Source organism: Solenopsis invicta, chromosome 6 (assembly GCF_016802725.1).
Source record: "Solenopsis invicta isolate M01_SB chromosome 6, UNIL_Sinv_3.0, whole genome shotgun sequence".
Lineage (NCBI taxonomy): Eukaryota > Metazoa > Arthropoda > Insecta > Hymenoptera > Formicidae > Solenopsis > Solenopsis invicta.
The window spans coordinates 22252915-22275697 of record NC_052669.1 but is presented as its reverse complement, the minus strand read 5'-3'; the positions used below and the strand labels follow the sequence as shown (position 1 = coordinate 22275697).

At 29.2% G+C, this 22783-nt stretch overlaps 2 protein-coding genes across 4 annotated transcripts; one reads left to right on the top strand and one right to left on the bottom strand.

Moving 5' to 3' along the window:
* Positions 1-1712: 1712 nt before the first annotated feature.
* Positions 1713-13144, bottom strand: LOC105203850 (ubiquitin carboxyl-terminal hydrolase 8). Of its 3 annotated transcripts, XM_011172772.3 has the most exons (11): positions 12366-13144; positions 11940-12286; positions 10908-11832; positions 10645-10814; positions 9961-10090; positions 9718-9876; positions 6040-6276; positions 5061-5165; positions 4778-4984; positions 4040-4395; positions 1713-3804 (listed from the first exon to the last, which is right to left on the bottom strand). In XM_011172772.3, the coding sequence occupies exons 1-11, from the start codon at positions 12627-12629 to the stop codon at positions 3690-3692; spliced, it is 3015 nt and encodes a 1004-aa protein (XP_011171074.1). In that variant the 5' UTR covers positions 12630-13144; the 3' UTR covers positions 1713-3689. The 3 variants fall into 3 exon arrangements, with proteins under 3 accessions (XP_011171074.1, XP_025991606.1, XP_025991607.1); XM_026135821.2 differs by lacking the exon at positions 9718-9876; XM_026135822.2 differs by lacking the exons at positions 4778-4984; positions 5061-5165.
* Positions 13145-13773: 629 nt separating this feature from the next.
* On the top strand, positions 13774-19880 carry LOC105203849 (SCY1-like protein 2). Its single transcript, XM_011172771.3, has 7 exons — positions 13774-14197; positions 14308-14546; positions 15414-15752; positions 16081-16383; positions 16889-17273; positions 17446-17821; positions 17901-19880. Exons 1-7 carry the CDS (start codon positions 13774-13776, stop codon positions 18412-18414), a joined length of 2580 nt encoding a protein of 859 aa, XP_011171073.1. The 3' UTR covers positions 18415-19880.
* The last annotated feature ends 2903 nt before the right edge of the window (positions 19881-22783 follow it).

Genomic DNA, 22783 nt, shown 5'->3' with positions numbered 1-22783 from the left:
ACATAATTAGTAAATACTTACAAATGTTAGTATTATAAAACGTTTATTAATTTTAATGTTACGTAAATTTATAAACAAATACACTTTCCAAATGTTGCATGATTTCTCAAAAACTCAATCTATCGATTGTAATTTTTGCGATTATAAAATACACGTCTGTTTATTACTTGAACTAGAATTATTGCGATATCTGTAAATTAAATGTTTTTTTTTATACATGTTAAATTCAATCAATTTTATAATTAAAAAAATTAATACTTGTTTTTTAAAACTGTCATTTAATGAAAGCCAGAATTGGATAAGTTAATATTTTCTTAAAATAAAATTAAAGTTAATGACTTATAAAATTTAGTTATGTTAAAAGTTAATTGGACAAAAAACTAATTACTGAGTTAAAAATTACATTAAGATTAAATTAACTTTAGTTAAGTTAAAAATTAATTTTAAAAAAACCTTATTTATATTAAATTAAAATATCATAACTTTTCAAAGTCAGATACTCTAAATAGTAAAACAGTTATAATATGGAACATAAAATAAATTTAATATTTTATTTATAAATCAAATTATTTGAAATAACAAAGAAATATTGTTTTTTTAATTTGAAAATTTACTTGGGTAAATTTTTAACGTAAAAAAAGCTAATAAGTTAAAGTTTTGAATAAACGTTTCAAAATCTACTCAAACTGTAAGAAATATATTGTGTGTTGACTTTATATAACTTTCTTTTTAGAAAAAATATGTTTTTTCTCTTCGTAATACTGGGAGTTGCTCATAGCATTCAATTGTTTGAGCTATTTTTACTTCTCTCGGGTATAATATTAATAAAATGATTAGTAATTTAATAAATTTATACTTTCGTGAAAAAGAAGTTTTAACGAAAAAGTTTGAACAAAAAGTAACATGTCAATTTTAAAATAAGACTATTTAACTTTATTTAAAAATAGGATTGTTTTTAAACTTACGTAACATAAAAACTAATAAACATGACTATATTTAGTTATTCCAAAATTGTAAATATTTACTAAATATGTAGATATGTATTTACTAAATATGTAGATATGCATTTACAAATATATAGATATGTAAAAACATAAAAAAATATTGCAATTTTCTTTCAAGAAATTCATAAAAACTAAAAAGTTTACTTTAAATTAGAAGTACTCTCTTAAATAACACAAATAATACTGTAAATTTTTCGGATATTTTGAAAATTCTACGCAATAAGTAGTTACGTTCTTTAGAAATATTAGCATATCTTATAAGACATGATATATCTTATAATCCAAGTATAGAGGGAGAGTACATTGTGTACAAGATATTTCCTATAATTCGATCATTAAGAGATCTAGAGAACATTTTTTAAAATAGGATAAAATATTTTATTATATATATTAACACGGTTTTAAATGTAACTCTTTTATGTTTAAAGTTATTTTTTTTCTTAAAGTCAGCATATAATTAGGTTTTCATAAACTGCATTATATTCCGTCAATGAAAATATGCTATCCTACAAAATTTTGTTTTAAAAAAATCTTAAAATAATAAACATGAAACATAATATTGTCTATCATTTGTCCTTTCGACACGAACAACTTTTCTCTTTTTGCCTCATGTTTAAAAACAACAGATATTTTTAAAGAATCGAGTTACTGGAAACATTCTGTATATGTTTTTTTGTACAAGAATAGGAGGTAATTTAAAAAAATAAATACATTGGACAAAATTGTAATGATGTTATTGACATTGTTCCATAAACATTTCAGATATATATAACGCTGCCATCCAATCATCGGACTAAAAAACGTAAAATACTAACTTTTTAATAAAAAATAATCTTTCAGGCATTAAAAGAGTAATCAAATAATCAGTAATGTTATTGATTAAATTTTTAAAATAATTAAGGCCATTTAAAAAACTTATTTGCTGCGAGTCTATTTTTGGATTGATAATACACAATAAATTTTTTTCATAGCACAGTTTAAAAGTTTGTAAAAACAGGAGTTTAAACAATATATTTCAAAAAAAGGTAAAAATTAAAGTTGCACTTAAAGATACCTTAGTAGCAATTAGTATGATGAAATAATCATGACTAGTAGTACCAATTGACATTTTGATGAGTAATTGAGTACTTGGTGTACAATGGTACTGGCGAAAGGCCAACTATATTCTTTTGTATGTCCAGCAATTGTTTTTATCTTTGTTTTTGTTCCTGGCAACGTGATTTTACATCAGCTATTTTTGGCTAATGGTATAAAATCAGACATCAAATCAGTATCCAGTGAACTAGTGATTGTTATAAAACGAGGCACAAAATAAATATATAAATAAATCGCTCATATTTTACAAAATTTACAAATTTTAGCTCAGGAAAAAATGACTGTAGTAACCCATTTTAAACAATAGTAACTTTATAACTTATAAAAAAAGGGTAATAGAAAGTAACTTAAGTGATTGGATGGCAGTACATATATTGCACATCTTATGAAGAATTATAATAATATAATCGTATATGGCAATGATAAATTAATAACGTGAGTTGCGTGATGAGAACTAGCAAGCTCGCGAAGATTCTTTTAGCTTTTGCGAATGCAAGTTACTTTCATACTCCTCGTTAATGTACAACAAATACATATAAAATACCCGAGAATCGTTATATATGTACTACTTGTGAAAATATATTTATATATATAAATATATTAGCATAATTCTAATTATATACATAAATTACATTAATATAATTATATACATAAACATGATATTGCTATGAAGTATGAAAGCAGCTTGTATAAAGCCTTTTATTGAAACGTGTGATGTTCCAAGTATAGAAATATTATATTTATGACTAATTATAAAATGTGATTTCTTTGGGCTGCTCGAAGCCAATAAATGTACATACATACGTATACAACAGTTCGTACGTAACGAAATCCTATTTAACTAACTTTTTTGTGAGAAGCGTACGTTTTTCAATGAAGCATTTTGCTTCACATATAAAATGGTCATACGTTGCGACAATACTGGTAGCGCAACAAAGGCAGTTTGTGTGCTGCTAAATCGATCTAAACCGCATACAACGTATTGATTTTATTTATGTTAAACGCTATTTATGATGACTGTCGAAACCATTTGTGCAAAATATGATTAAACAGAACATATTTTTAACACATGGATTCTAAATTCAAATAAATTCTTCGAAAATATTATATAAATTGATTGATTAGGCAAAGAACTATGGCCCTTTTTGCCTCGTTTTGACATATAAGGCAAAAATGATAATAAGGCTACAATCATATAATAATGCAAGATGTCAAACATAACGTACTCTGACTGTATCTAAGTATATTAATATAATTATATGAAGCTTTATACACATATTAAAATATGTTCGAGCACAATTATATTTTGTTTTATCTCTAAAGCGACAGACTGCGGAAATACAGGGAAATCGAAGTATGTATTTACATGTATTCTTAATGAATTCCAGCACCGATAAAGCTTTCAATATTGTTACTGCTCTTATACGTTTTGTTCGCGTATAGATTTATCATACAAAATATAACCGCTTAATATCTACAAAGTGTCAAAAATCATATACTCATGTACACCTTCCCTTAAGTATAATAATATCACACTGAAGACTTTCGTCACAATTGGATCTTGATCACATCCGTGGCTGTGTCCTCATACTACATAATCGTATTTGGAAATGACGTATAAAACAATAAATAGGCACTCGCATTTTGAGATTTAACTTGACTCGGTGACACCTCCGTGACGGTTTGATCATCGTACTTGTACCATCTGTGCATTCATATATATATTATCGTTATAATAAAAAATACTATAAAAATTATGTCATAAATATTTTCGATATAGATTTTTATCAAAAAATGTTCATACTCTGCAAAATAACTATAAAAAGTATTGGAAAAAAAATAAAGACTAATGTTAAAGTTTTGTTTTTAATAAATTTGTTTGGAGAATTTTATAGATTTCTGAATTTTGGATCTAAAAACTGTGTAAAAACTATACGTACTTATTTTGAGTAGCATTTTTGCAGAATGCCGTGTAGTGGCCGCCATCCATTGTTCCGTAATGATTCGATATCGCGTAGAGACTGTAATTGTAATTACGGATATTGTTCGACATGATCGCTTTTGCGTTCTCTAAGACGAGGTATGGTTTCAAATTGAATCCCGTGAGGGGAAAATCGACGGCCGTGTTGCGCTTTTCTAACCATCCGCCAGTCTCGGCAAAACGGTTCAGATGAATCACAACGATAGGTGCAAGTTTAACAAAATCGAATTTTTTTGTTGCGTCGCGGGGTGTCTGGCACTTGGGACATTTCCAACCGCTTACTTTTTGTCCCGTTACAAATTTCTCCATGCAATCCTGAAATAATAAAGCAAAACGTTTTGTATGCAATTGCTATAAAATGCTACACATCTTTTTATTTTAAGTTTAATTGATGTAATTATTTAGCTTATGCTTATATATGCAAAAAGAGAAAAGTAAAAAATACACAATTAAATCAATCAAATTATAGTAAGTAATTATGTTTAATAGTGAGATGTCGTGTGAGGCTCTATGTGAGAGCAACGAACTCGTAAGTGACAGGTCGCGAGTTCGACTTATACATCCCAGATATACGGATTTTTAAATTTATAATTTTTACCGGGAACTCACAGAGGAACTTTTTAACTTTAAGTATAGGGATTGATAAATCCACCCTCTTCTTACTATTACTCTGTATAATATTTTGTAAAATACTCACATTTAAGCTACACCGACTGGACTGAGATAAAGACATTGTTAAACTATTAAATGTTTCGTATGTAGTGCTCGCTTGTTTGCAAAATAAACATGTAATGGTTGATCTTAATTGTCCAAAAAATAAATCTGATATTATAGATCTTTGGGAATTCATTGCTTTATCCCATTCTTTTTCTGCATTAGTCATTTCGATCAGCATTGTTGCCTCCTATGAGCAGAAAACAATTTTAGCATTTATTTTAATATTAATTAAATTTCTTAAAATGCTCGTAGCAAATTTTTACCTTTTTTAGATCATTATGCATCCAATCTAAAAGAAACGTCAGAAATTCATGGGAGTCTTGTTGATCGTAACTTTCAAATTGTAATTTATATTGCCCAACTGCAACCTGTGATGATGATTCGTGATAATTAAAATAATATTTTAAAAAATTATATTGGTAGTTTAAGAAGGTACATACATCTAGATGTATGAAAATCAGACCTAAATTTTGTAAATTTATTATTATATTCAAAAACAAAGAAAGAGGTAGAAAGTCCTGTTTCTTTCATTATAAAAATCATATTTTTTTCTTGACAGTTAATATTTAAATTTTATTGAAAAAATAATACATAATATAATGTATTATTAAAAATAATACATAATATCGTTATTCAAATTTCTTTAAAACATGTTCTTTAAAATCGATGTTTACAGTAACCACTGCTGTTCCCACAATACTCAGATAACAAAATGATGCAAACTTTGTAAAGTTGAAACGTAGCTCTAATATTTAACGTAGCCGGTTTTCGAAATACTGCATTTAAACAAAATGACAGCTGGTCAAACAGTTATTTTTTTACTATAAATTTTTGCTCGTTTTTTGACATTAACAAAAATCTTAATAGCGTAATAAAATTCTACGCAAAACATTTCGATTCTTAACGTCTAAAAAAAGTATAAAATTTTATTAGTCGAACTATCTTCAATATAGTCACGCTTTTTGAAAATGATTTGAATGATGATGCCATTTTACATAATTTTTTAATAAATAATTTAGATAATTTAAATGCCAAATAAAAATGAAGAACTAAATTCTATTCTATTCTAAATGTAAATGTAAAAAGTATTATCTTTACAATGGAATAAACATGACTTTTCTAACTCTTTCAGTTTTTCCACATAAAACTCGCCAAGTTAATCCTTCATTTTGACACTAATTGTAAGATGTATATGTCTAGATGTATATGCTCCTATAAAAATCAAGTTTTAAGCTAAAGTACCTTTAGATCATGAGGGGATATGCTTTTATATTGACCTCTCCATAGTGCCTTGATTACTTGAGCTACCTCTTCTACTACTTGACCTTGTGTCATATTGTCATTATTCGTATTCAGATCGTCAGCGTACGAGTTATCAGTAAAATATTTCGCCAAGTTTGTTGTATTACTCAGGCACTGAATTATGCTGTTCATATAACAAGAATTGCCCAAGTTCTTCAAGCCGGTTATGCCCGGATGCTGCAAATACAAAAAAGCTGTTTTTACGCTGACAAACCTCATTATCAATTGCATATTATTATGTCGTATATACACAACATACAAACGCACACACCCTTTTCGCGTGCTATGACAAGAGCAAGTACATTAATCAGAATTTTCCGCTGGAAAATTTTAACGTTTAAATTTTATCTAGGTTGTCTCTTATACATGTTACTCCACTTTAATCTTAAACGCTTTTTTAAATGCCAGTTGTATTTAAAACTTTTAAACAAACTTATTAAAGTTGTTTTAAAAAAATTCAATTTTTTACAGATCTTTTGCGATAAAAGAATAACTAAGTGCAAACGATTGGTCTGTTCTCAAAGAGCAGTTGCAGAACTGTGCGATTTACTTTCCGCGTAACGTAATTAAGAGCGAATGGTTTATCGATCTATTGACATCAACATACGATAGACAACTAAATCTTATAAAGCACTTATGTTGACGTATTTTTACATTATATATCGATGTAAATCTACCATTAATTGTCTTAACATGTGACATTTATTAATTATTTCTTAATACATGACATTTAAAAGATTTCATTAAAAAATCGTGAACAAACTTCGTATTTATTAAATATTTAATAAATTTACGTTAATTTCATATAATGAATAATACATCCAAACGTAAAATTATGTATATATATATAGCTTAAACATTAACAAATATTTAATTAAATAAAATAATTAAAAGAAATAAGAGATGTATTTAACCATTACTACGCGAAAAAAGAACAATATCCCTAATTTCTTTATTATATCGGTTAAATAAATTATTTAAAATTAGTACAAGATTGCTTGCTCACTTTTAAAATTTTACCTTTTTAAAATAACTGAGCAATTGCAATGGAATAAATCTTCTTTGAAGACACACCATTAATTCTATTATCATTCTTTAGCACGCCAACGAAAAATTATTTTATCACATTGTACTTATATGCATGTTGGACTATGTTATTGTACATGGACTATGTTGTACATCAAATTACAATTAAATATATCATTGTGTGAGTTAATGAGTGAATGAATCATAAGTCAATAGCAAATACATTAATGTAATATAAATACATTAATGAACACACACACACACATACAGACGCATATACACACAATAAAAATAGACAAATAATATTTCATTGTTATCAGTTTTTAGTTGTAAAAAATGCCTCTTTATAATGTAAAAGAAAGATATTTCGAGACGAAACACCTTTGACAGGTGATTCTCGATCTGGCAAATGTTGCTCGGACACTGGCGCGTGTTTGTCATAGTAGAGCTAATTGTTGGAAGTTTGGATTGGATTGAGTTAGAAGTCTGTGGATTGGATTGTGAAACCCCAATGTGTGTTGAGTCATTCCGCGCGTATACACATGTGCATATATTTATTCGCATTATATGATAGAAATATGTTGCGCGTGAATTACGAAATTTCTTTGCAGGCAGAAATTATTAAATATATATCAGCTATATATTCTCGAAATTTTTGCGTTATTTTTATCTTATAGATTATATAGATAATATTTTTATCTTATAAAAGATAAATTATATATACGTTCGCCCTATATCTATAATTATGTTAAGAAATATATCTTGTTGAGCCTTTTTACAAATTACAGAATCTCTCTGGGACAATATTATAAATATCAAAAACCAAATGTAATATTTTAATGGAGAAACAACTTTAACGTTACAAAAAACACGTGTAATTATTCTTAATATATTCTATTTTATGTTCGACTTGGGGAACGTCTAACTAATGTTCTCAAAATTTACCTATAATATTGGAGATTTGTACTTAAAAAAATTTTTTTCAAATTCTTTACAGTATTTGAAAGAGAAGGGGATAATACATGCTTATTAGCATCATTATTATTAATTATCAATTTAATATCGGTATTACTATTCTTATTTGACTTAAAATTGTATTTCAAGACCAAAAATTTATTCGGCGCATAGTTTGATGAACTTAAAAAGATATATAAAATAAAATTACACAAAAAATATCAGCACAAAGATCTAATGACCGAAGAAAACTTATGTTGAATCAGTTGTATTTTCACATATATCAGTCTTTATTCTTCTATAATTTTCTATTATTATTTTAATTTATTTATTCCACTAATTTACTTATTTATGTATGTATGTATTACAAATAACTGAAATGCTCTTGTGTTACACGTTATCGCTTTACACATTAGAATTACATTAAATTATAAATTATAACTAAATTCATTATGGCTACATATTACGTCTTAATTTAGCTTGGTGCATTTCATTCATAAGGCAATAATTTAACTTTTAGTTCTGGCAATCTAAGAGTGACTCAATTCCCAATCTACCCTCCAGAATGTAAATATTGCTTATGATGGCTCGAAAGGAGTCAAATTGTCTGGATTGATGCAATTTTGAATATAATATATTAACACAAACATTGCGTTCCACTAACTGCGCCGTAATTTCATTAATCCTATTCATTTCTCATTTTTAATATGTGTAATATATATGATATATATGTTTAATATATAATGTATAATATATAATATATAATAAATATATAATATTATAACTTACATATAATTGCATAAAGTTTACTATCTATTTGAATCATATTTATATATTACTTACTATTAAAACATTTTTTTGAAGATAATATGGATTAAAAAGATAATCATAGCATATTTTTTTCAAGATATGTTCAAAAGATTAAAGTCCAAAGAGATAATAACCACATTATGTGTTATATAAAATACTTTGTTGTGTAAGTTATGTGTTAATATTAAAATAGAGTGTCTCTCCATCAAAACACTTGCAGTATTATATTTACAATATCTTCCTGAAAATTATTCTGTAATACATCCTTCATACTTGAAATTATATTTTATAAACTAAATTATACTTATTTTTAAATTGTGAAAACAATTAGAGAATTTAAAAAAATGTAATTATATATAATTATATCCCAATCACATAATATCGTAATAACAATACTAATTAATATTTTAATATTTGTATAAAGTTTTAAATAAAAGGAAATTGAAATTAATTTCTGAATTTTAAACGTAATGTCAAATATAAAATTATATACATAAAATATATATAATTATGTTTAAAGTCTTAAAAACTGTTATGTTAATATTAACAGCACTGTGTATTCTTATTCAGTGCATTATACTGAATTATTATCATGTCGATATTATTCGTAGTTCAATATCATACATGTGACTTAGCCAAACACTATATAAAATGGAAGATTGACTCCAACACCGTAAGCATTTTTGATCATTCAAAACTTTTATATTTATCTCTAATGTCGCGAAAACGAATGTGATGAAAGCGAAAGCTGTGATAATTGATATATAAAATTGTATTAGCAATTTTGCTGGGAAGCGCCCGTACAATCTTGTCCGAATAAGTACTTACAACAGTGCCGTGAATAGGAGTCATTCGTTCCTCACGATTGCCCCAACTAAGAGAAGACACTTTGATGTTCTCATTTCCAATTGCCAATCCATTTTGATTGCGAGGAGAAATATGTGGCTTAGAAGTTCTATCTATCTGAGGTGCTTTACGATCTCCCAACTAATGGAATTATGTAATTATGCGATATTTTAAATAAGTAAACAAAAAAGAACGAGTAAAATTATAACGCGGAGTTCTTCGTACCTGTAATAAATTTGGACTTGAATAAGAACGCTCCAAGCTCGTGTTAATGGATGAACCATCCTTCAAGGGTTCTTTATGAACATCACTGTCATTTTGCTTAATTTCCTTATGTTCTCTTTGTAAAAATTCTCTACAATCACACAACATAACATAAATTAAAACGAGAAAGAGACTTATTTGCAAAAGTCTATTTTAATAATAATGATGTAAGATATCGATAAGTATCTCAATATTATTGATAACAGATATAATAAAAAATAAAATAATGTTTTAAAATATCCTCTGTATTATACAAATACTTTTTACATTTACTGTAGGTGACTTTGTCCCTAATGTAATTTTTATATCAATGCATTATTTTGATATGTTATTTAATTAAATTTATTTTTCATAAAGCACAAAATTCAATAAAATTTTTAGAGACAAAGTTATCTACAGTAAATGTAAAAAGTATAATACAGAAGATATTTTGAAACTTTATTTTTAGAAGGTAAATATTAATTAGTAATAAATTATTAATAACAAACATAATAGGTTGTACGTATAAAATATATACAGTTAATAAATTAGGTTTCAAAAAATATCCTGTGTATGAATATTTATTATATTCACTGTAAGTACAGTAGCAGATGTGTTAAAATATTAGTACTATAAAAATATCAAGATATACATGTGTATACTCACTCCTGTAGTTTCTTCCTTTTAGTTTCAATGTCTTTGTTTTCATTTTTTAGCATAGAAAGAGTAAATTCAAGATTTTTCTTTTCGTTGTCATCCGTGGGATTAAATTTAATTGTATCCGCTTCCTTTAAATATGTGTTAAATTCATTTTCAATTTTGAGGTACATTTTGTGCTGTAATACAAATGATAAATGTTTAATATTAAATTTATTAATTTATGATTTACAGTTCTTGAAACAAATTATAAAAAATAAATAAACAAGTACCATATCCTCCAATTTAATTTTCAGAGATTTTATTTCTGCTCGTAGATATTTTTCGTCACTAGCATTATATTTGTCATCATGATGAGAATAAAGCTCGTATTCCTGGTTCAACAATTCATGAGCAAGCTTCTTTTTCGATTTCGCCAATTCATTTAATTCTTTCATGAACCTTAGTACTTCTTTACATCGTGGATCATACGTCTTTGAGGTGGTCGGTTTACTGCTGCGATCAATTACCGGTTTCGTGCTTACTTCGTTTTGTGGCACTTTATTTGACAATATCTTAGGCTGAGCGACTGACACTGAATTGTCTAGACTTTCCAATCGTTGCCCATTCACACTATCAGCTCGAGATGGCTGTTTGTCATCAGCTGATATTGTTACATGAGTAACGAAATTCTTGGATTTTGCTAAAATGACGTCGTTGCTGTTCGATTTGGGATGTCTAGATATTGCTGACTTATTGTCACCATGATCCATTTCCATGTCGATATCTTTGTTAGAAGCTCTTATCTTGTTTAATTTGCTTTTTCTTCTTCGCTCTGCCTTTATAATTTCCTCCTCCGAATCAGATTCGTAGATATCGGGATATTCAAACGTCTCTAAAATCTCATTCACAACGTTGTTGAACTCTGGTACTTGGATATTTGGATTTGTTGTAAATGCTGGATATCGCTCAAGCCATTCCTGATATCCTCCGCTCAGAATCTTGATCTTTGGATATTTTATACCAGGATCCCATTTCTCAAAAGTAGTCTTTAACAGATTTATATGAACTATACCAGACTGTACAGACAGAGACTCTTGTGTGGAATTCCAGTCTACCAAGACTAGAATATTTATGTACCGTGTTGATCGTTGAATAAATAACTCAAATGAGTGCTGATCATTTTCAAAACATTTTTCAAAGTGAGAAGCCAGCAATCTAAAAGCAAAAATTCATCATGAAAAATTAATATAAATTAAGAAAAATACAACAGAATTGTAATATGAAATAATACAGCACAGATAGCATGAAAATATCTTGCTTACCCTACTTTAATTTCAGATTGTGGAATGTTGATACAATGATTGGATGCTATCCTGGAACTTTCATAATGAGCTTTCGGTCTAATATCAATAATCAAGTATCTCATATTTTTTTTATGTATGAGATTATACACCTGATCACAGAATATAAATTCGTCATTATCGCAAAGATTTATATCTTCTGTTGGTATTTCTGGCAATTTCAAACCAATGTCACTACTCGATACTTCCGACTCGTTTGTCTCTATTTCCATCGGTTCCACTATATTATTGTGCTTTTTGGAGCTAAGTTCATAATGTACTTCTAACTTTTGCTTCAAGTCTGCAAGTATGTTTTTCACTTCATTTATCTGGAATATAAACGTTCATGTATACCACTGTCTGCACAGCAATAAGTCAGGGTGATTAATTTTTAACGTAACTTCTTACCTGACCAACAGTAATACTTGTGGTATAGGCCGACTTGCCATCCTTGTTACGGGTTCTCTTCAGCCACTCCACCGCATCCAGCCACCTCTTCAACATGATATACGCGGTCTCGTCGTCTCCGTCTTTCTTTGCCTTATCAGATATTTCTCGCATAGTAGGGAGCCTCTGGTATACACTGCGTGGCTCTTTACCTGCTAAAGCAACCTTGGCTTTTTGTTCGAGATCTTTGACGCAGGTGTATTTGAGTTTCGACGCGTCGGACATGCTGCCGGTCGTGGTGACTTCGGATTCTCAGAACAAGATCGGGACCGTTCGGCATTCGGTACAACATACGCGGGCGCAGTTCCCTCGCTGTCAAAGGGATAAAATGTTAATCGCCTAATCTACATAGAGCCACGACGTAGCAACCCGTGGCGATGATTCGGACGGAGGCGACTGAACGGCTGAATATCACTCGGCGACGTCGCAGGAGCGCGCGAGGTGCTATCGATCACCGCGCATCGCTGTCACGTCATTGAGAGAAGCCTTTCATGACGATCTAATAACAGATGAACTCCCTGCGCGAATTTTGCAAATTGCTCACTCCTGAGTTCCAAACTCCAATCCGCTCCAGAATATTTCTTTCCACGACGCTACACCTGTTTGTCGTTCACCACGGTTTTAACTTGCAACTTCCAACTACTTCCAACTTCTAAGTCTATCCAAGTCTGTCCAAGTCTTCCAACTGCTTCCAACTGCTTCCAACAGTTCAACCGAACTAAACCAAACCGAACGGTTCACTGCGGTTGTTTCAGAGAATTGTAGATTGTAGATGTCAGCATGTGACAAGCGACGATCGTCCAATACGGCAACTTCTCGCAATGGCGCACCCTTAGGGCGATATCGCAATTATCTCTGTCGCACAACTTTTTCGAAAATTCTCCCTCAAATTTAGGTTTTGCTATTACAAGAAATTTTTTAAAAGAACAAAAAAATTCAAGAAAATATCTTACAATTAAATGCATTAATTTCTTATTTATCTCGATCTACAATAAGTGAAATATGCCCTAAGTCGTACAAAATTGACCAATCACAGTTTATTATTTTCCTCATAGTCGACTGAGATTGGTCAATTTGTAAATTTCTTTACTGTTCCATAATCGGAGCACAGCTGTGTAGCACACACTATGGGGCGTCTCTTTCGGAGTATCGTACAAACTCCTAATCTATACTCTGTGCAATGACTCATGGCGATATGTAAAAATTTTGGGAACCTTAGCCTCACTGAGACATTTAAGTAGAGATACAAATATCGATCCCCTAAAGTAGTCGGATAGTCGTTTCGACATTCCAGAACGCGTTTTGCCCGACACTCGACACACGTGGGTTTTTCACTGAGTGACATCGTTGCTGAGTGACAGTTGACAGGATGGACGTCCTCAACAAACTTCGTAACACAGTCAGCAACACTATCAGTAATACCGTCCAGAATACAGCTTACGGCTTGTCGCAGCTATCCAGTGTTTTGCCCGGTAATCCAGTCACCAGGGAGTTCGAGGCGACCGCTCACGTTGCGAGCGCTGGGCCAGGATTACTGTGGAAGATCTACAGTGGTTATAAGAAGTCCACCAAGCAAGAAGCAGCAATTTTTGTTTTTGAGAAGCGTATGCTGGAAAAATGGTCTGCCAGGGCGGATCGAGAGCTTGTGTTGGAAACTCTGAAACGGGGCGTGATGCAGTTGACAAAGCTGAGGCACCCGCAGGTTTTGATTGTACAGCATCCTCTGGAAGAGTCAAGGGACAGTTTGGCATTTGCGACTGAGCCAGTGTTTGCTAGCCTGGCCAATGTACTAGGTAGATGGCATAAATGATCTATTAGCACATTAATTCTATGTTGTTATTGGGCTTAGGTAATTTTTCAATATTTTATTGTATTAACAGCATTGATTTGTGAAATATTATAGGTAATTATGAGAATATACCTCAACCGACTCCAGTAAACTTGAAAGATTACAAGCTTCACGACATAGAAATACGCTATGGATTGTTGCAACTGGGAGAAGGCCTGGCATTTTTACATGGTGATGTAAAACTGCTGCATAGGAATTTGTGTCCAGAATCAATTGTTATCAATGTTCATGGAGCTTGGAAGATATTTGGTTTTGATTTCTGTGCCTTAAATCAAAATGCAGATAGTAAACAGGTACAAGTTTTATTAATCAAAGTTGAGTAGTAACTAGTAGTAAAAAATTAAAGTAAAAAAAGTAAAAAATTAAAAGTAAAATAATATAATTACAAAATTAATAACTTTTAATTTAAGTTAATTTTAGGTATGTTATTTTTTAACTTTAACTAATTATTTTTGAAACATAAACTTTAACTTGTCAACTTCTTTCTAAGTGAAAAATTTACTTAAGTGAAAGAAATTGTAAAAGAGGAAAAAGTTTAATTTTATAAGAGATAAGAAAAAAAACATTTTTTATTATTTCTTGTAAACTTAATTCACAAAGTATTAAATTTATTTGGTCTATATTGCAATTTCATTATTTAGAATAATTTAACTTTAAAAAGTTTTGACATTCTAAATATAAAGCTTTGATATAAAGTTTTTCAAAATTAATTTTTAATTTAATTTACTTTAATTTAATCTTAGCATAATTTTTTACAGAATTAATTTTGTTTGTATAATTTTTAACATAATTAAATTAATTTTATAAGCCATTAATTTTAATTTAATTTAAACAGAATATTTAACTTGATCTAAAAAAATATTTATTTCTTTTATCTCTCTTAATAACACACACTTATTAGTTATGTCTAATAAAATTAAAAAACGACATTTAGATGAATATATTGTATTTTATTAACCAAAAATAAATGCATAATAATTATTATAAAATATAATTGTAATAAAAAATTATGATATATTTTATAATTTATTATGATTGTTGTAATTTATATTATAAAATTATAATATAAGATATAATGAAGATTTGCAAACAATTATTATTTATTCATGAACTAAAAATTTGTGTTGATTATTGCATGAATTATGTTTTGTTCATTTCAGCCATCGTGGTCTTATCTGGAATATGATTCCACGATTCCTGCGGTTGTGCAACCTCAATTAAATTACCAGGCTCCCGAATGCATATTAGCGAGTAGTAATGGACCATCTAGCGATATTTTTGCTTTGGGTATGCTAATATATACGATACATTCCTCGGAGCATCAACCGCTGCAGGCATCCCATAATGATTTAGGAAAATGCCGACGTTTCTTGGAAAATTTTAAGGGATCTAATATCTCGGCAAAACTTCTTCCAATTCCCGAGACTTTGAGAGATACTGTAAAGCTTATGCTGAGTCATAATCCGGAATTGCGATTAGATGCTCATCAGTTTATTAAGGTAGATGGAGTTTATTTTTGTTTTTCTTTAGAAAGTAAAAGAATTTTAACTTTATATGAATTGGATTAAATAAGAAATGATGATAAGATAAGAGTATATAAAAGGAAACTTTGTTTAAGATCATTAAAATAAGAACTCTGATAAAAAAAATCAGATTGGAAACGATAGAAAGGTTCAGAAACCTGATTCAAAAAAATAAAATTCTATTGTTTTGAATCAAGTTTCTGATACTTTTTATCGTTTTCTATCGGTTTTTTTTTTATCAGGGAGTATAAAAGAAAATATGTTTAAAATAATTGGTGGTATTTATTATTATAAATTGTTACAGATTGAATATTTCACAGACATTGGTGTTAAGACATTAAATTATTTGGACAAATTATTCCAATGGGATAATCTCCAAAAATCACAATTTTATAAAGGTCTTCCACAGCTATTGAAACAATTGCCACATAGAGTTGTGCTGCATAGAGTATTACCTGCTCTTTACAAAGAGTTAGTTAATCCACCTATGATACCATTTGTATTGCCGAGTATCTTGCAAGTAATGGAAGTTACTGAAATAGAGGAATTCCGAGAACATATTCTACCTAATCTAAAACCTGTTCTTGCTTTAGAAGATCCGCCACAGGTAAACATTTTCTACAAGACTAATAAAATAATGATATGCTTAATAAATTAGAAGTAAATTAATTATTAAAGATATGTGAACTATTTGATTAAGATTTGAATCTCTATTATTCAAATCTAGATTATTTCGAAAATTTTAAATTAAGATTTGAATATGAATCACGTATATTGACAATCTTGTAAACTATATTTAAAATGATTTAATATCATATAATTAATATAAATTTATCTTACGTAATAATCTTTTTTATTATCTATATTAAAATTCAACCTAACAATAATTATGTTGTTAATTAAAAGTTATGTTTTAACAATTTGATTCGATTTAATTTGATTCTGTTCAGATAAAACGTTTATTGATTCGGTTCTATTCAAATTTGAACCAAAAAATAAAATTTAATTCAATTTGATTTAAAATTGCCTCAAGCTTTAATTCATACATCTCTAATAATTATGACAGGTGATAAAATTACATTTATGTAACAAATAAAATGTTTTTTTTATAGATTAGTCTAGTTCTTATGCAACAAGTAAATTTATTATTGAAACTGTGTCCTACGGACGTTATTAAGACCGACATAGTGCCTATGTTACTGCGTGCATTAGAATCCGAATGGGAGCAGCTTCAAGAACTTTGTTTATCAGCATTGCCGAGCATAGTGACGATGATCGAGGGACCAGTCATAAAAAATGCCATACTTCCGCGAATGAAAAAGATATGTTTGTCGCCAGGAAAGAAATCTACTAGTCTTGGAATACGCGTTAATTGTTTATTGTGTCTCGCAAAAATGTTGCCGAACTTTGATCGCTGGCTGGTATTCGATCAGATATTACCATTCCTCCAGGAGGTTCCTCATTCTGGCGAACCAGCAATTTTAATGGCTATTATAGGTAATATTTATATACTTGTTGAGAGTATCAAATTATTAATTATGACAGAAGTTATGCAAATAATGGCAAAACTTTTTAATTTAAGTAAAGTTTTAATTTAATAAAATTAAATAATTTTATGCTTGTTTTAATTTTGCTTTGAAAAAATTGATAAAAATCTTTATGTCGCTAGGTATTTACAGGATGCTGCTTACTCACAGTAAATTGGGTATGGGTAAAGAGATACTGGCGACGAAAGTACTACCGTTTCTGTTGCCTCTCTGTATAGAGCAAAATCTTAGTATGTCGCAATATGAGACACTTTCTACGTTAGTCGTCGATATGATAAATCGAGTAACCAGCGAGCATCGAGAGGCATTACGACAATTGGATGCGGTGCGCCGTGAGACGCAACAACTCGATCAAGCGCTTTCTCAAGTGACATCACCCACCTTTATGCAAAGCAACAGTCTTAACGACATTAATTTGATGCCTCAAGTTTCTTCTCCGAATGCTAATTCTAAAACTGTAAATATTGAAAATGGATTAACCATCGAAGACAAGTTCAGGTTTGTCTCAATTATTTTAAAGTATTTCTTTATATTTTACTCAATATATGAATCGTAACGCTAAATATTGTTTTTCTAGGCTTATTCAACAGCAAGAAACGCATCAACGATTGCAATCTCAATCTATACTGACTCCTAAAGCTGTGCCGCAATCTATAAAATCGCAGCCGAAGGATTTGACCGCGACTTTGCTCAAAAATAATCTGGACGAACTAAATTTGTCTATGTCAAAATCGACTATGTCACAACCGGATTACTCGGCTATTAAAAATACTGCGTATAAATTTAACGACATTAATCTAACGCAGTCACAATTTTTAACATCTCCGACACTTAATTCGCAAACAATGTTGAATAGACCAATGAATTGGAATTCCAATGGATTGAACATGCCCATGAATTGGAACTCACCACAATCTACTTTGATGTGGAACTCTATCACTCCCCAAAGTAATGTAAATTTTGCAACACAACCAGAGGTTAAATCAAATCTAAATTTTTCTATGCAACCCCTTATGTCGCCCACTAATGCGCAAACCAACGCAAACAAACCTAATTCATCCACGCAAGATATTATGGATTTGCTTAGTTAATAGGTTTAAATATCTTTGAATTTGGCGATTGAATGAGACAGCTGCATTTTTAGAGAGCTATATAAAAGCGTTACAGTAATTGTAATATATATTCTCTCGTTTAGTGTAATTTTTGGCAGCATTATCGAAGATGAAAGTCATTATCATACAATAAGGAATTGTAAAAAGTAATAAATCATCTTTTGTATCAGCACTCAAGCAATTAAAGATTGCAGTATTAGACCAATATTAAATGATAATTTTATTGCATATTTTATATTGAGGCTGTTTCGTGTAGAGTAATAATGTAGATCTTAAGAAATATCTTTGAGAACAAAAAGTTATTACAGGAGTCGATTTAGCATAAAACTAATATGCTTATACGATGTTCTCGAAAATGAAACGCTTGTCTACATATTTTTTGTCTTCAGTTTTTAAGATGTACGATTGGACTTTATGTGGTCTTGTAAAACTTGTCATATATATATATATTCCGTCTACATTTCTTATTTTAATAATGTTATTGATAACTGGAAAAGTCTATATGTGTTATAATTCTTTTTTGAGCCCTTAATTAGTTCTAATGTATACTTCCTGTTTTAATATTTATGAATCATTAAATATATTTATGAAGATGTTCGGAGTCGAGACAAATATTAGAATATACTTTCAGATAATATTAAACCGTACGCTAAGTATGAAACTAATTATAAGTTACTACATACATCGAAGGGTAGTAACTTTGAATGTGATAATAAAGTGGGAGTCACAGTCTTTTATACAAAAACGCATGTTTTTATCGTGATTTAATTTGCCATACTTCCTCATGCTTCGATGTACATATAGCTTGCCCGTGGGATAAGGAAAACCACAATATAAGAATTATTTAATAAAGGTATAGTGTGTACTCATTCAAATGATCCAGGATCGTGGACCGTTTCTATTCCATACTTCGTGATTTGTAAACGGGTCGTATGTAAACGGGTCGTACGTATATATCAATTTGTAAATTATATTAAATGACATAATTATCTTCTGCTGATATCTACTTTTATTGTAAAATAACGTCATACAATCTCTGCAGAAATACAGTTTATTTTATAATATATTTTTCTGTATGATATGATCAAGCGTTGTATATGTTACAAATGGTTGAAATAATATATCAATTCATGATCATATCGGCACGGAATGGTCGTGTTTCGCGTCGCAATGAGCCGCTTGCAAGCCCGAGTATTCGAAATTTTGTGCATTTGAATTTACTGCGTAAATCTGTACGTAAGTTACTACGTAAATCTTTTCGCCTGTACAATTGTTATTTTGAAGCAAGTGTGTTTGTATGAAGTTGCAAAAAGAAAAAATAAATTGTATGTAATTATTTGTAATATTATCCTGGATCTGTTTGTTGTTTATTTCATTGGTGTGTACGATTGTTAATGTTTGCTGTTTGAGTCTAATAAAACTGCTTTAAATGTTACTGCTTAAAACGCTTAAAATATTTCCGCTTCTAATTGTTTTTTCCTTTTACCCATTATTATTTGCATTATTATTAATTGTGTTTTAATTGCATTTTAATACTAAACTTAAAAACTTTTGATTTTATAATTACTATCTAATAGTTCAAATACTCTTGCACAAAAGTTAAAACGTTTTGTCATCATCGATACTTGCATAATTTTTGTTATATTTAATTAATAATTTGATTCCTTCATATATTTTTTACGTAAGAAAAGATAAGAGTTTGCAAACATCATTAAAAGTTTTTCAAATTTTCTTCTCATTTGACAATCATTTGAATTTTTTTAACTGTGCAATTGACTGCAAGCATGCAGTAGGAGATGCGGAACTACTATTAAAAAAACAAGAGTTTGCGTTGAAAAGGGACATTCACCCCATAGTTCGTCATAAAGAACCGATTCCTTTGTTCTCGGAACACCGCGCAATTAGGTTTCGTAGACGCCGATAGCTGTGCGTGTGCAGCGGTGGAGAAATGCTGGAAGTATCGATTATTCAAGCTGTACTATCGTCGTCGCCGAGAGACGCAAGAAGAAGTACCGAGACGAAGAGAATACCGCCTTCTCCGTCGAACAGACGATAAATAGAAAAGATCCTGCGCAGAAAAAAAGGGAAGGTTTTTAAATGAGAGCTGTACTCGTTAATTGGCTGAGTATGCCACCGTGCAACAACCCTCCATTCTCTTTGGACTTGCAGCTACGAAGGGCTGCGCAGAAGTGGCTCGCGCCCCAGGAAGTTAAGTACTCAAACCCTCGTTTGTTTGAGTATTACTTGCGATAATTATCGTCGTGTTTTGTTAGCCAATGATTTATTAAGGAACAAGAAATTTGTAGAATTTGAATTTTGTAGAAAAATATCTTTTTGCATCCCTGTTATATCCCTTTTTTCAATCCTATATTTATTTATTATATTATTATAAAAAATAAATATTTTTAATGCAAAATTTTGTTTGTAAAAACAAAATAAGATAAATGATTTAGAAGAAAGATAAGATAAGATAAAATTAAAGAAAGAAAACTTAGTATTTTTGTAGCAATATTCTTTTATGTAAAAATATTAAATTAAAATTTTTAAAATCTGAGAAAAAAATATTTTAAAACAAAGAATTTTATAATACCCAACACAAAAGATTATTTACTCGGTGGCTCTTAATAGCTTATTTAATTATAGTTAAGTTAAAAAATATTTAGCTCCACTGTAAAAATCAGATAAACATCTATTAGAAGTTTATGAAAACTTTCATATATTAGTTCCAGGGGACTTTGTTTTTACGATGAAAGTCAGACAGATTTCTATTATATAGCTTCATGGTTACTTATTTTAATGGCGGTCCAATTTCCATTGGAAATAAAGTCCCATGGAGAAATGGAGGTTTAATGGATCTTTAAAGGACGTCTATCTGATTTCTATCATGGAAAAAAACCCATAAATTCATGAAGGTAGGATGGATGTCTAATGGACGTCTGTCTGATTTCTACCATGGATATCATAAGATATTTTATTAATTAATATTTTATTACAATATCCTTAAACATATTTAAATATCCTACATATTATTTAGCTTTACATAGTACTGAATATGATACATGTGATTTTACAATATCAGCGTATTATTTTTTGCACGTAATACGTTGTGTATTTTACAACTAATAATATAATGGAAAAACTGGAATATATATTCAGAATATAAAAATATGTAACCAATTTGAAACTTTTTTTAATTATAATATTTCGCGAAAAAAAAAATATTTTTTATATAAGGATCATATTAAAATTTTACAAAAATCTTATAAATTTATATAAAATCCACATATATTTAGATTTTATTAAAACTTATTAAATCAAATTTATATAATTTAATTAAATCTTAATAAGCTCTTAATACGGGATAAGGATTTAATATAGAGTTCTAATAAAAAATTTTCCTGTATTATGTAATCAAGAAAATAAAAAGTATAATTAAATTAATTAATATGATAAAATTGTTTATTAAGTCACAATTTTGATGCAAAACTTTTCAATACAATAGTTAAAATATTGTTCAAACATTTAATACAGAATATTATATAATTTAATATGGGTGTTCGATTTAATATATACATATAGGAGACTTAATAAGGTATCATATAAAATTTAATTTGGTTCTACGTAATGTAAAAAAATAAATAAGAATTAATTATTAAAAATGTGTCATGAGTATAACAAAATGTGCTACAATAAAAAATCTAAAATAAAAAAATTGTTTGCTTTTTAATGATATACTCGTGGACGTCCAGTAAAAATTTAATGAACGTTCACTGGAAGTTTTATGAACTCTCTATTAATAACACGTCCAATAACACTGCTTCTTAAATTTTTTATTAACAATCTATGTGACAAATCTATCCACCAAAGTTTCATAAACTCTTTATTAATCCACATAACATCTAATAGACGTCTATTACATACGAGTATCTATGAATGTTTAACAGAGGACATGTGCAAAGCGGAACTATGGATTTTTAGTGGCGGTCCATTGGAGGTTTAATGGATGTCCACTGGAGGGTCCGAATCTCTATGGCAGACGTATAACAGGCATCCATTGGAGGTTTTTATTCTATGCAAGATTCTTTTAATCTAAAAAAACAATTTAATTAAGTTTGACAATATTATTAACTTATTTTTAAAATCATTGTTTAAATGTAAAAAAATGTAAAAATGTAGAATTATATACCTAATAAAGTAACATGTATATTTACTTAAAAGTAAATATTCTTACTTTTAAGTAAAAATTTACATATTTACTTTAATTATATATACCAAACAAACAAATGTTTGCATCAAAATTTAATATATTTTTTATGTTTTAAGAAAGTGTATCATTTTTATTAAAAAA